The 15,284-nt window shown below is 46.6% G+C and overlaps 1 protein-coding gene and 1 long non-coding RNA gene across 3 annotated transcripts in view; one reads left to right on the top strand and one right to left on the bottom strand.

Annotated features, from left to right (window-relative positions):
* GRIN3A (glutamate ionotropic receptor NMDA type subunit 3A) overlaps window positions 1-10,049 on the top strand; it is a 162,668-nt gene extending 152,619 nt beyond the window's left edge. Inside the window, exons 8-10 of one of the 2 annotated variants that reach the window (XM_004747723.3) lie at window positions 1,314-1,390; window positions 6,023-6,351; window positions 8,234-10,049. In XM_004747723.3, the coding sequence (XP_004747780.1) occupies window positions 1,314-1,390; window positions 6,023-6,351; window positions 8,234-8,304 (477 nt within the window). In that variant the 3' untranslated portion in view covers window positions 8,305-10,049. Of the gene's footprint in view, window positions 1-1,313; window positions 1,391-6,022 lie in introns of both variants that reach the window. The other variant, XM_004747724.3, reaches the window with a different exon arrangement.
* LOC123392475 lies at window positions 9,862-14,929 on the bottom strand. Its single transcript, XR_006607193.1, has 2 exons — window positions 14,079-14,929; window positions 9,862-11,181 (listed from the first exon to the last, which is right to left on the bottom strand). It is a non-coding gene; the product is annotated as an uncharacterized LOC123392475 (long non-coding RNA).
* Window positions 14,930-15,284: the final 355 nt, after the last annotated feature.

Here is a 15,284-nt window from a genome sequence, read left to right as displayed (position 1 = left end):
AAGAGAACCGGGCGGCCTAGACCGCTCTGCGCAGAAAGTGGAGTTCCCTTTAGCCCATCAATCCGCTTTCCCAGTGAAGTAGCCTGTCCTGTCATACCCCCGCCTGTCTCATCACCTGCACTGCACCTCCCACGGAGGCGATGGCATTGTTTTTAACCTGGTTTCACTTAACAGTGACAACTCGAGGGGATGGTGTGAGAGATTTATTTCCGACACTCTCTTCCAGCCAAAATGGAAACTCGTTCAATGAGTGTGAAGTCCCTATTTTTCCCTTTAGATGAACCTAGTGGCCCCTGTTCTGTCCCCATTTTCAAAGGCCCCGAGGGAGGAGGTCAGCCGGTGCCCAGGCCCAGCTGCACAGGATGGACGTTCAGTCCCCAGACTTGGGTGTGCTCAGGCCCCGGGACCCCAGAGAGCATCCAGCCAGCACCCTGTTCAGATGCGCTCCCTGTCAGCGGTGAGCAGGGAGAGCCGGAGAAGAACAGAAGGGACTCTGGCAGCAGGAGCAGCTGCCCCCAGGGAAGGGGAGGCCGCAGGTGCCAGCCTCATCTCCCCACCAGCGGCTCCCTCCTGCCTCCGGGAGCCCTGCTTCTGGCCCCTAAGGCCGCCCCTGCTGCCTCGGCTACAGGTGACCTCCATCGGGTGCTAACATAACTAGCAGAATTCTCTGGTTCTTCTCTTCTTTGTTTTGGCTGCTGAGACATTCAGACCTAAGTTTTTGACTCTCCTTTAGCAATGCTGCAAGGCCCTTTGCCACACAGTAGTTGTGACGATTCTTCTTTATATCACATGCCCTTTTTTTTTTAATTTCTTATTTATTTTCAGCATAACAGTATCATTATTTTTGCACCACACCCAGTGCTCCATGCAATCCGTGCCCTCCATAATACCCACCACCTGGTACCCCGACCTCCCACCCACCCCCTTCAAAACCCTCAGATTGTTTTTCAGAGTCCATAGTCTCTCATGGTTCACCTCCCCTTCCAATTTCCCCCAACTCCCTTCTTACCTCTATCTCCCCATGTCCTCCATGCTATTTGTTATGCTATCACATGCCTTTTTACGTCCCAGAGCATTTCTAAAGCTTCCTTCAAATTACTGTTTTTCCCTCTAGATGGAATAATAGCTTAGAATTAAAATTTGGTTCTCCTGAGATTTAGGACTAGAGGTTGATGTTTTCAGGCATCCCTAGAAATGTGTTTAAAGAGGCCCAGATTTGTAACAGTGAGATACACTATTAAACTCAGGTGGTACTTGTCCCCAGACTGTGTGTCTCTAATGACCTCTACCTGTGAATCTGTTTTTTCTGCCAGAGGTTACATAGAGCACTAAACACATCGTTTGTAGAGGAAAAGCAGCAGCGTTTCAAGACTAAACGTATGGAAAAGAGGTAAGAAGGTGGCCAGCACCAGGTGTCTTTATGTTTGTAAAAATAAAAGTGGAGATCTAACTGGGACTCCCTACTCAAAGGGGAAATTATGTATCAATAATTCAGATCAAATCAGGACCAAGTTGTTGATAATACAGTCAGCAAAAATACATGTGGTTTCAAAGAGAAATAGAACAGAGAAGGAAAAAAATGTGTCTACATCTGTGGACAGGGAACTGCAGTACAAGCCCAGGCCATGGTCTTGAGAGTCCCGCATCCAGATCCTAACCTGTCACAGACCCTTGTCATATGTGTGCCACAGCAAGTTATTTCTTTAACCTCTGTGTCTCCATGTCCTCATTTGTGAAATTGAGATAAAAACAGAATCCACATCCTAGAGATGCTGCAAGGATTAAATGAGATAATACATGCAAAGTCCCGGGAACAAAGCCATTTTAGCTCTTGTTACTGTGCACAGAGTACACGCAAGCCTGAATTCACAAGGACTGCAGGCAGTTTCGTCTCATGCTGTATTGCCTTTCTGGCATGGGTCTGCTCCCCACTGCTTTCCAGCACTCCTAGGAATATTTGAAATATGCAGCGGATGTGTTCTGCTTAATCCATTTCCTGGCGCTCTTACTACAAACTCTCCAGAAAAGCATCTCATTGATAGGGAGTAACAAGCATTAAATGCCTAGTGAACACCTTCCCCACATGCAGCCTGTGGGTGGCTGTTGTGGCTAAAGAGGCCTCTGTTGCCTCCTGCCTGGGGCGGCTCTCCTCCTTCTGTCTCGTGCCCAGAAGCCTCCGTTCAGGGTACCCCCCTGAGCAATTCTGCCATCGGTGGCAGATCTTCAGCTCAAAGCTTGGCTTCCTGGGTAATTCTGAAATCTGCCACACACACTCCTCACTCATAATAGAGGAAGAAGGAGTAAAAAGCATCATTCTTCTTCATTGTTTATACCTCCTCTGGACCTGCTGTCCCCTTGTCTCCAGTTTGCATGTCAGAATCGTTTCCGTTCTCGCTCAAAGCCTCTCTTTCCAGTCAGTGAGCACCCTCGCCCTCACAGTCTGTGGTATTCCTGGATTGTGTTGCAGCCCTGTCAGCGACAAGCTGGAGACTAATCAGGTCACAGCTGTTCTATGTCATGTTTCGTATATTTTTTCTGTAATTATTTTTTAACACAAATTTTGAGCCAGAGGAACACAAGAAGACATCGCAGTGAAGACATCATCATCTCATGAAAAACCATTTGTTTACCAGCGGTAATAGAAACAGGAAGCCCAGTGTCCCGTTTCCAACCGTGATGGGATTGCCAGTCACATTTCTCTCACCTCAGCTGAGAACCAAATGTGTCTATCACTCGATGTACCCACTTTTCTTGGCAGATTCCCTTCTGGAGTGCCTTATTTTGAGAAGGAGCTAAGGCAGAACATGCCCTCCTGGCCTATGTTGGGCCCACACTTCCTGGGCCATGTCCCTTCTGCCCAGCACCCAGCTGTAACCTTTCAAATGCAGTGAGAATTTGAGGCCCCACAGCTGTCATGTCTCTTCTGAAGATTCCAATGGAGTATTGAACTCCAAGGTTACAGAATTGGTCTGTGGAAGCTCGTTTTGCTCATTTTTAGTGCCAAACGCAGTTCACCCACTGGTCACCTTACACACTAAGGCTGAGGAAGGTTCGATAGAAAACAGAACAGAACACTGAAGAGGCCTCCAATTAGACACCAAATCTGACATCACTGTCATCTTCTATTCACAGGTGGCCCAGAGCCACATGTTGATTACCAGGGCACTTGTTATGCTAGCAACTTGAGTCTGTCATGGAATCCAGCTTCTGCTTATTCTTCTATATTCTATTCCCAGATATTTGTACAAAGCTGTGGAGGAAACCAGACTTGCTAGCTCTACTTACCTAATTCCTGTGGTTGCCTGGATACCAGGAAAATGTGCAGATGCCCTATTCCCAGGTTCACCCTGTGAATCATCCTGTGCTACTAGAGTTAGGTCTCCTGGTTGAAAACTCTTTTCCTCTTTTTTTGGAAAAGTATCTATGCAAATGCCTATGTCTGCTACAATTCGGCATTCCTCCAGCGTGCTCCGTATTTATAGAATGAATAAAACAATAGATAAGTGGGTGAATGCAGATGAGTGTGGCCCTGAGGACCAGCGATGGTGGTTGTGTGTGCACCTGCTGGAGAATAAAGATTTCTTTGAGCTTTAAAAAAAAAAAGAGAAGAGATGAAAAATTATAAACATGTGGATTTGAGGAAAGGCTTAAAGTTCTGGGCCATGATACAAAAGGAGATGTTGCTCCTTTTCTATTTAAAGCAGAGGAAGAAAGTAGATATTACAAGACACTAAGCATAGTCTTTGGTTTATTCAACCTGGGATTTCATGTAAGGTTTGGTCTATACTTTACCCCACTGGGTTTCCAATACACCCCCATTTTCCCTTGCCCCAAGATACACAAAAATTGTAAGTCATGTAACACACACAAATAAGACTATCAAAATTTTTCAACCTCAGTTGGAAGAGATTTGAGGAAAAAATTAAAAAGAACTGTACAGCTTGAAGTAAAATTATAACTGCACCCCGACCCACGTTTGAAGCCAGCAGAGCTATAAGTGGGTTCTCTATAGACTCTTACTGAGCCCAGGACACAGGAAAGCTGTGCTCTGGTGCGCCACCTTCCCCCAGCCCTCCACCCCTGGCCACTCATTATATGCCACTTAAACTCTGAGAAGTGTAAAGCAGCTGCAGGGGAGTTGGGAACATGTGTTTTAATGGCTTGCAACATGTATCTTCGTTTTTTCCATGTGAGAAAATTATCTCAATAACTTAATTTTCTAAATTAAGAACTGTTTTCTAAACAACAGCAAGTGCCGTTTACTGGCCTGGGCCGGACTCAGCTGGTCTTGGCTAGATTTGCTCATATGTCTGCAGCCAACTTGTGGGGAAGGGGAAGGCAGCTAAGGGCTGGCTGGTCTATGGCTTAAGCTGGGTCCACTGGGAAGACTGGGAACTCTGTCTACCCTGTTACCATCAGCACTCGTTTATATTGCAGCAGCAGAAGCAGGGTTCTGAGAGGGACCCTCAGGAAGTGCACGAGGCTTCTCTAAAGATGGGCGTGGAACGCCCACCTGCCATTGCTGCTGGTTGGGCCAAAATAAGTCAGGAAACCAGACTAAATTCCAGGGGGAGGGAAAGCCAGACTTTCTCCCCTTGACACCCCCTTGATAAAGGTGAGCTGCAAAGTCGTATTACCAAGGGACGTGGGTGAAAAGGAGGAACAAAGGATTATGGCCATTTCTGCAGACACCCACAGGACAAAATACAACAAAATCATCCTGTCAAGTCCTTGTGTTTCTGTTCTCAGCCATATAACTGAACCAAGATTTTATTAGCCCTCCCTTCGCGCCTTCCCTTCTCCTGGAAAGAAAGAGTCCAGAAATAAAGTCTTGAGTCAGTTACATGGATGGGAACAGAAACACAAGGACTTAATATATGGAGTGTTTCTACGTAGGTTTGCCCTGTGGTGGATTGAAGAAATGGTAATAACCCTGCTCCTCTCCCAACAAGGCTAGAAGAAATCCGCAGCTATGGCTAGGGCTGGGCTAGAGCTAGGGCTCTTTTCTGTTCTTGTAGCAAGAAACTCTTCTCACTGCATCTGACTGTCCAAGCTTCTTTAAGGCACCTGAACGATCCCCCTTCTCTTGGGCCTGTCCAGCGGTAACTGCAGCCGTCTGCCAGCCATCGCTCGGAAATGGGGGCAGTTGGTTTGATGCTGGCCTGAGAGAGGATGTGAATATGTTTCTACTGACCTTCATTATTCCAGCAAGAATTTGAGGCTTTCCTGGGGTTTCGTTTAAAGCTCCAGACCTGAGCTGTCATTCTCGACCCACATAAATCATCCCTATAATGGAAAACTTTTTGCTGAACCCTGCAGCTTGTGTTTTTATTCTCCTCAAACTCAAGTAGTGAACTTCAGGGCAGTCCTGTGGGACCGAGGATGAGCCATTTTATAGCATCAGCCGGCTTCTGCGTAGAGCCTAACAGGTGAATAAATAGGTTCTCACTTTTACTAAAGCACCATTTTGTAGCCAGAGAATGTTTCAAGGCAGCGCTGTGCTCTGAGCCTCACTGGCAGGAAGGGAGTGGAAAGACATCCAGGGTTCTTCAGAAAAGAATGTGCCGGGGTGCCTGGGTGGCTCAGTGGATTAAGCCACTGCCTTCAGCTCAGGTCATGATCCCAGGGTCCTGGGATCGAGCCCTGCATCGGGCTCTCTGTTCAGCGGGGAGCCTGCTTCCTCCTCTCTCTCTGCCTGCCTCTCGCCAACTTGAGATCTCTGTCTGTCAAATAAATAAATAAAATAAATCTTTAAAAAAAAAAAAAAAGAATATGCCACACTCTGGCCCAACAGCCCTCCAGATGATACATCCATTCCAATTTCAGGGCAGCAGAAGACTTGGTAAGACCTTGAACTTCAGTTGAAAAGAATTTTAATGGTTCTTTCTGTCTCTGTGCCACTCCAGCAGGCAGTCTATCCTCTGAATGCATATCCCGCTCTGTATTCACAGTTTGAAACGGCCCACAGCAGCACTTGGAGAGCCGCAGAATGGAAGGTAGATCTAGTGTCTTTGTTTCCTAGGTCCAGTGTGGGACCCCGTCAGCTCACGGTGTGGAATACTTCCAGTCTGAGTCAGGATAACCGACGAAAATACATCTTTAGTGATGAGGGAGGACAAAACCAGCTGAGCATCCGGACCGACCAGGAGATCCCGCTCCCTCCAAGGAGAAGAGAGCTCCCTGCCTCGCTGACCACCAATGGGAAGGCGGACTCCCTAAATGGAGCTCGGAACTCAGTGATGCAGGAACTCTCGGAGCTCGAGAAGCAGATTCAGGTGATCCGGCAGGAGCTGCAGCTGGCTGTGAGCAGGAAGACGGAGCTGGAAGAGTATCAAAGGACGAACCGGACTTGTGAGTCCTAGCTGACCGTGCTGCTCCCCTTCCCGGTTCCCGGCATTCCTCTGAGCCCTTGAGACACTCTGTACTGCTCTTTTGTAATTGCTGACAAAAGTGTAGGGAAGCAGAGGTCTAGGTCTCTCTTAGAGGTCAAGTCTGCCGGTCCTAGACTAAAAATCAGCCATAGCTCTTCCCAAGCAGACTCCCTAGCTCTGCAAGGTGGGGGTCTTTCAGAGCAGGAATGTAAGTTAGTCAGGAGTGAACTCCGTGGCAACGATCTATGAATGGCCCAGCAAAGCTGGCTCCTCATGGGGTGCCCTGCTAGTAGTTCTGGGTCTCAGCCCTTTCTCTGCACTCTCACCAACGAGAGAGAAAAATGTTACTCAAACCTGGTTTTAATCTTAGGATAGAACAGGATTATCCAGGGTTGTAGCTTTTGAAACAACTCCCACAACTAGATTGTTCCTACGTTCTGAACCAGGAGCCAGATAAGAGCCAGAGGTGTGGGTACCTAAACAACCAAGCCAACTCATTAGCATACAGTGGACCAGGGATTGACTGGATCATGCACGAGGGTCCCGTGTCTCCGACACCACCTTGACCAACATTTAGTAGGAAGGGCTTACGTGCCACTGTGAAAGGGAACAGGGATGTGGTGAGCGAGAACAGAGGACAGGCAGAAGAGGCATTAAAAATGTCCACCATCTTGAAGGACAAAAGCTCTGGGCCAGAAAAACAATTTGGCTAAGGAAGGAATAGGACTATACCTCTAGCCTAACCAAGCTTCTCGCCTACAGAGTGTGCCTATTGTAAAGGAAAGCAAAGTAGAGCAAGGACGCGGCCTCAGAGGACACTGGACTACCCCTGCTCATTGCCCGTCCAGGGCTCACGAGCTGGCACTGTGGGTTAAGTGAAAAGGCTCTACAGACCACATGCTAGCCCCTTTTCAGATCAGCAGTTACCTCTTAGCTTTGGGAATCCCTGAAGCAGACCTCCCCTGCAAACACCACAAGCTTTAACGTTTGAGATGGTGCCCTGTGCAGTCCATCTCTGTACGGCTAACTACACACCGGCCTCCTGTCCCCACACCTACTCCTTCCCAAGGGGCTGTGACCAGGTGGGGTCCCCTCCCATTCTCTCCCAGGTGTCCCTGTCCTGGGCGCAATGGTGTGGACATGCATGCAGGAGGGAAGAGTCCCAGGGAACTATGGAACAGCAGTTCCCAGGGCTAGTGTAGATGGGAAGCATCTAGAAACCCATTAGAATGCTGTCAGGGCCTTTTTCCCCAGAAGATGGCACGAGGTGGGGTATCTGGCCCAGAAGCCTGTTAACCAGCTACCCCAGATGGTGGACATGTGTGATCCAAAAATTACTCTTCAAGAAACACTGCTCTAGAAGAATGGCTGCTCCAGGCCTGGGGAGAAGTTACGAGCTTTTTGATAAGTTTTAACATGTTAGCACACATCTGCTAATTCACCTTCCGTACAGCCACTCCCACCCCTGAAAACCACTGAGGACAAGACTTCCTCAATTATCACTTACTCTGCTCTGGCCTCCTCCCTCGGGATGCCCGCCATGAATCCACGGCACTGTCCCAACCACTGTGTTCTGTGACGGCTGCTCCGCAGTCACAAAATTTCCCCTACATTTCCACCAGGAGCCACCCAGTCCCCCAGGGAAAGACAACACCTTCAGCTGAATTAGCTCACACTTTGGTTTAATTGTCTGAGACCCCTGGGGTGGATGGAGGCCCAGAGAAACTGATGGGGGAGGCGAGAAGCTTCTAGTCAGACTTCTTCAACCTTGCAGATGGAACAGTGAGGGAACAGGGGGCGCCCTGGAAACAGAAAGGACAATCCTGCTTTGAAATGCCCTGTCCTCCCGTGTTCTCCCCCAGGCCCCGACCTGGATCTGCAGCTGCCTTTGGAAGACGATGCCTCGCAGCCACGTCCCCTCTGCAGCCGCTGAGTGCTCTGCCGGCCTGCTCTGCGCGGCCTGAGGTACTGAGGGACGGGCGAAGCCCTCGACCGACCGGACAGCCAGGCTCCTAACGTACACGGGCACTTTTCTAACGCAGCTCCTCCTGACTGTACTCGAGAAGCTGGCTATTTAAAGGAACCCAGAGGTGAATTCTTTTGTAAAGTAAAGAATCCTTTTGTAATGCAATTAACTACCCCTTAATGTATCTGTTTTGTAAGTTTGGATTTTTGTATATCGGGTTTACCTTAAGCTTCTCTCCTGAGGCGTGCTGAGCAGGGGTGACCCGCCAGGCAGCCCTGCCTGCCCTGGAAGCAGCCGGCCCGTGCACGGCTGCGCCGGGATCTTCCGAGGAGCTCCTCCGTCAAATTCGCGGCCAGGGTGTGGCCCGCAGCAGCAGGAGCTGAAGCAGGCTTGCTGCCGGCAGCATCGCTTGAAATGCCTCCGTTTTCTGGATGAAGAGAAACCGCCGAGTTGCTTGTGGTGGAACCAAGCAGTCTCAGGTGGCGGTGGTTGTCGTTACTGGTAGTAACTGAACAGTGTTTTGCAGTGTGTGAAACAGTGTGTTGTGTTTTATAAAGAGTTCATGAAATGGTGGGTCCTTCGAAAACTCTTTCTGTTCTGCTCCACTTGTCCTTTCAGCTCCCCTCGGGCTCAGAAACCAGAGGTCCAAGTCTTCGGGTGGAGGGTGGTGGTTTAGTGAGGAACAAAGAGGGAAGGGCCGCTCCCTCGCCGCCTCTTCTGGGCTCCTCTCTCAGGAGATCAGGAAGGTCCATTCTTTTCCAAGCTCCGGTGCTGGGCAGCTGGACAACCCGATTGTGTCGCACACCCCACCCCGTTTTCCAGGGGGACGTTCCCGGCACAGGAAGCACATAATAAAATATGGCGGGGTGAGCAGAAATAGACTACGTGCGTCTTGTACATAATAGTAAGGGCCCCAGAGTACGGATGCCTCAAGGTAGAGGAGCAGCAAGGGGATCCCTCCAACAATTAAAGAGTTGGAAAAACGGGACAGACAAGTGAGGTGGCCACAGGGACACAATCAGTTGAGGTCTTTAATGTGCCTGGAGGTGACTCCATTACTCATGGATCTTGCTGTTGCACAAACCCCATGCAGGAGCTGCTGCTTCCGTGCTGACCAGAGAAGTGGTCAGTGAAGCAACTGCCTAGTAAAACCCAGCGACATCGGGGCAGTGGGCTTCTCGGTGTTGGCCCTGGGCCTAGTAGGGCCTTGGAGCTAATAAGCACTTCCTTGGTGTGGTAAAAGAATGAAGGGGAAAGAAACTGCTTTAGAGCCTCTCTTCCTCCCACTCATTTTTGATAAGTAAAACCAGAAAATCCAACCAGTCATGGAAAGAACTTGTGTTTTTGTCATCAAAACCACCCCACTAGCTACACCGTTGAGTTATTCCTTTCTTCACCCACCTATGCCACCCACCTAATGCAGGAGTCCCTCACTCTTTTTAGTTTAGTTCCCAATCGTTTTATGAAAACAATGTACTTAGAAGTATTTTCTTAAGGTTTGTAGAGTGTTTGCTTTGTGTCTTCATTTTAACGTGTGTGCAATCGCTCCAGTCCAGGAAGAGCGCAAATGCTGTCTCGTGAGCATGAAGTGAACAGGCTGTTTTGCTCCAGCCACTTTTCTCGTACAACCATGTGGATGGACTAGATGTTCTCAGGTCTTTTCCATCTTCAGTTTCTATGACTGTGGAATAAATGTTCAGATAGAAACTTCATTTTCTGATGTATTGCTGGCATTGTCTTGGGGGATTCAGATGTGGACGTGGTACCAGCCCCTTCCTCACAGGAGACCCACTAGGACTTACACTGTTTCCTTAGTAGAGTTGATGTGGCACAAAACATGCTGAGAAAACTCAGAGTCCAGGCATCACCAAGTGCAATCGAAATGGCCTTGTCTAAAAGATATTCTAGGAAAAGCCACAATACTGAGAGATCTCTAAAAAATTCTGCCCTGGCCACCCTCATTTAGTAATTCAACAACCATCTGCTACACAGCCTGTGTTTACGTGCCAAGTGCTGGAGACACAACAGTGAGTAAGATGGGCATGGTCTCTGAGCTCAGGGACCTTCTCACAATCTGTCCTGTTCACAGCCTGTCAACAGACAATACTATAGTAGCTAACACTTATTTCAACTTCATTAAAACCCCTCGACACAGGTTCTCTAGACCTAGTCTGCAGTAGATGAACTAGACCTCCAGTTTACAGATGGAAAAACTAAGGCTCAGGGAATTATGGAAGTTGTCCAAAGTCACACAGCTGGTAAGAGGAGTAGCAGAGACAGATTCACACACAGGCAGTTAAATTCCAGGAGACTGATTTTACACTGTCAGGATTCTGATTGCTGCCTTACAACCCCTCTTCTTCTTCCAATGCCCCCTTCAGTCTTTCCGCTATAGCGCATCCAGCCCATGCCTCAGCTTGGCCCCCAGCTCCGCAGAAAAGGAAGCCGATACACAAACTGTACCTGCATTGTCACGTCCACTGAACTCAACACTGTGGCCCCCAAGTCTCACAGAAACAGCTGTTATAGGCGTCTCTTTCGGCTTTCCGGCCCAACCAAGAACTGGTACAGATCAAGCTGGGAATCCCAGAGTGCTCCCGCGGTCTCGGGCTCACTGCGGTTTCTGACGCACCTGCAGTTTAGCGGCTGGCCGCCTTGCCAGCGTGAACCTGCTAGCAGGATGCATTCTTCACACACGTTCTTTGGATTAGACCGAAGTCCGATCTCATACAAATATAAACCCACTGTAACCTGATTCAACCACCAACTTACCGAAGGTGGTTTTGCATCATTCAGTCACTCCTTGTTTGGATGCTCATTCTGCGCCTGGCATTGGGCTAGCTGCTGGCGAGGGAAAGAAAGTTTCTGACCCCATGGAGCTCAGTCTAGCAGGGAGACACAAACTGGCAAAACTGCGGCGTATACTCTGATAAATGCACATCAGGTATTGTGGAGACAAAAAAGACACCGTGTGTGCGTGTGTGTGTGTGCATGCGCGCACATACACGTAGCGGGGAAATTGAGAGAAGGGTAACAGGCACGCCAGGTAAAAGAAACAGAATGTGCTAAGTTCCAGAGTTGGGAAGCTGTGACAAGAACTGTAGGAACATTGACAGAAACATAAAGCACAGGCGGGTAACAAGCTGTAAGGACTGCAGAAAGAAAAGCAGAGGCAAGATCCCTGTGCTAAATTGGACTTCTATCCCAAAGACCACAGGAATCTTTGAAGATTTTAGGCTAAAGAGGGTTATAGTAAAAGATCAAGGTCCTCACTGCTGGGTGGAACTGGCTGTCATTCACATGCATTCAATTTGTTTGTAGGATACTGAGCAAATGAAGTTAACTTTTGATGCCTGGGCATGACTTGGCCATGACATCATTTTAACCAGGACAGGTAGACTTAGAAATAAATAAACACATACGATCTAAAGTCTAAATATGTTGATCTCATTTTTTCCTAGAAATAAGGAGAAAATGTAGAAGAAAACTTGCTCTCTCAATTTATATGCAATAATACAAGTTAATATTTTGAGCATTTACTAGTTGCCAGGCACCCTGCTAAATGTTTTGTATATATCGACTCATTTCATCCTCAGTAAAATTCTATAACATAATTATTACTATTTTATAGATTAAGAAACTGAAACAGAGAGCTGAAGTAACCTTCTAGTAAGAGGCAGGGCCAGACTCATCCTAAGTCTGACTTCACAAGAAACAGATTTAGCACGGTGCCTGCCATCATGACAAATACCAAATGTATGAATGGGCTGGGCTGCGTGCGCAAGGGGAAATCTAAGATCCTCTTGGTTCAGTTCTACTCTGGAACAAAGTGCTATAGGAACTCTCAATCAGGATGATTGAGATGACCTCAATCAGAAGAAAATGCAGTCCTAATCTAGGGCCTGGCAGAGAGCCTACTTAAATTAGAAACCTTCAGAAAGACTTAAAATTTGACTCAAGGTATTTTCATTTATTATCTTCCTGATGACGTGCGTTCTATAGGTACATGTCTCCACTTACGGTCAAAGAAAAACAGAGGTCTGATTGCAACATTATGATTCTGCTGCTAAACTGAGTGACCCTGGGACTTGTTTCCTCATCTCTAAAATAAGGGGAATAATGGGGAATACAAGCTGGTATAGCTACTCTGGAAAACGGGATGGAGGTTCCTCAAGAAGTTAAAAATAGAGCTACCCTATGACCCAGCATTTGCATTACCAGGTATTTGCCCCCGAGAGAGATGTAGTGAATAAAAGGGACACCTGCACCCCAATGTTCATAGCAGCAATGTCCACAATAGCCAAACTGTGGAAGGAGCCGAGATGCCCTTCAACAGATGAATGAATACAGAAGATGTGGTTCATATATACAGTGGAATATTACTCAGCCATCAGAAGGGCTGAATACTCACATTTACATTGCTGTGGAATGAACTAGAGAGGATTATGCTAAGTGAAATAAGTCAGAGACAGACAATTATCACATGGTTTCACTCATATGTGGAATATAAGAAATAGCACAGAGGAACATAGGGGAAGGGAGAAAAAAACTGAATGGGAAGAAACCAGAGAGGGAGACAAACCATAATGGACCCTTGACTCCAGGAAATAAACGGTTGGTGAAGGGGAGGTGGGTGGGGAAATGGGGTAAGTGGGTGATGGACATTAAGGAGGGCACGTTTTGTGATGAGCACTGGGTGTTACATGCAACTAATGAATCACCAAACACTACATCAAACACTAATGATTTACTATATGTTGGCTAATTGAATTAAAATAAATTCTTAAAAATAAACTAGTACACGGTTTGAGGTCCCTTTTAACTCCCACATCCTAGCTTTCAATTCATTCCACTCTGTAGATTGTAGTAACCTGAAATCCTCAGAGCATAGTGTTACTCTATTAATGCAAATATACTATGCTTCCAATTTTGTCTACGATTTTCCTCAAAGACTAAACCATATAAAAGAAGGCATAACTATCACAGATTGCCTCGAACAGAGCTATCAGTTTCAGAATTTGTAATTTCTTTTGTTATCACCAAGAAAGGAAATTTAAAATAAGGTTATATATTTCAGGATAATCCAAATTGGAAGAGTTACTTCAATACATAAGGAAAAATTGTTTCCACTTAGGGGGTGAAAAAAAAGTCAGGTTTGAATATACACTGGTCCAATAAAACGGACTCCTGGGGATGCCTGGGTGGCTCAGTGGGTTAAAGCCTCTGCCTTCGGCTCAGGTCATGATCCCAGGGTCCTGGGATCAAGCCCCACATTGGGCTCTCTGCTCAGCAGGGAGCCTGCTTCCCCCCTCCTCTCTTTGCCTGCCTCTCTGTCTACTTGTGAACTGTCAAATAAATAAATAAAAATCTTAAAAACAAAAAAACAAGACTTCTGAGAAACTGTTAGCAGAAGCAAGTAGCTGAATCAACTTAACCATGTGGACCTTCCCTGAGTGCTGTGGGCCAGGCCTGCTTCTGGATACTGTGGACTACACTGTTAAGACACTGCTCTTTCTATATTCCTAATTTTAGGACCTATGAAATATGCTACAAATACCACCTTAATATTTAACATTAGGAAGAGACCAAACTTGGCGAGAAATCCCCAGAAAGTCAACCTCAATTTTTCTGTGTGATGGGATAATTATGGATCTAGGAAATGTTTGGTTATTTCCATACCAGAGACTTCCTATTATGTAAACCCAGTCTAACATGTACACAACCCATCAGTTTCTACTTACTCTTAATGGAGCGGTCTTATCACATTGAATCAGGTAGACTTTTGCGGTTAAGAACTAGTTGAAACTTTTCTGCATACTCATTGGTCCTTGGGTTTATCTATCAATTGATACTCCTCAGCAAAAACCTTAAAGACCAAAATTTAAAGGCATTCCACACCAACAAATGATCATGGAAAGTGATGAGAGCAGAATACACCTTCCTTCAAGAGGCGAGCATCACCATCCCAGTAGGTCTAAAAGAAGACAAGTGATCATTTCCCTATTCTCCAGAATCTTCCCACAAATCCCCATAATATCAAACTCCAGAAAGCAGACCAATATACCATGGGGCCCACTTGAATCCTCACAATATCAAATCACATTCATCATTCAAGAGGCATACGCACAGAATTCCTGCCCTCAAAGAACAAAGATGCTATGTGGATCTGGACAGAGATTTTAAAAACTTTTCCAATGGAAATTCATACAAGAATGCAACAGCTAGCAGAAATAGCTGAGCACCTTTGAAAAAGATCCCTACAGAGGTAAGAATTTAAAAGCCAACCATGTAGCTAAGACATATGCCTTAGAGCATTATCAAGACTGATTTTGGTCCAAATTGCCAAGACAATTTCCAAGGCAACAACAAAATAAAAAAGAGAGCATTCCCACAAGACCTGAAAAAGGAAAGGGAAGATTCTAGTACTTTTCCAATAATCCTTGAAGTTGGCATTCTACATAAGCATTAAAGAAATTTTCTAAATAAGTTCTTTATGTATCTAGAGCAGTGATTTTTTTTTTTTTTTAAAGACTTATTTATTTTAGGAGTGCCTAAAGGGCTCAGTTGGTTAAGCGCCTGCCTTCAGCTCAGGTCACAATCCCAGTATCCTGGGATCGAGCCCCACATCAGATTCCCTGCTCAGTGGACAGTCTGCTTCTCCCTCTCTCTCTGCCCCTCCCCCCTGCTCATGCTCAGTCTCTCTCTCAAATAAATAAATAAACCTTTAAAAAATTATTTATTTTAGCGAGAGACAGACAGAGTGTGTGGGGGGAGCAAAGGGAAAGGGAGAGAGAATCCTCAAGTAGACTCCCCACTGAGCAAGGAACCTGATGTGGGGCTCCATCCCAGGACCCTGAGATCATGACCTGAGCCGAAATCAAGAGTCAGATAGTTAACCAACTGAGTCACTCAGGTGCTGTGAGGCTGATTTTTTTTTTTTTTTTTTT

This window comes from Mustela putorius, unplaced genomic scaffold, assembly GCF_011764305.1.
Source record: "Mustela putorius furo isolate JIRA1106 unplaced genomic scaffold, ASM1176430v1.1 tig00000580_pilon_pilon_pilon, whole genome shotgun sequence".
Classification (NCBI taxonomy): Eukaryota; Metazoa; Chordata; class Mammalia; order Carnivora; family Mustelidae; genus Mustela; species Mustela putorius.
Note: the sequence above shows the minus strand (reverse complement) of the source record. Positions and strands in the feature narration are given on the sequence as shown.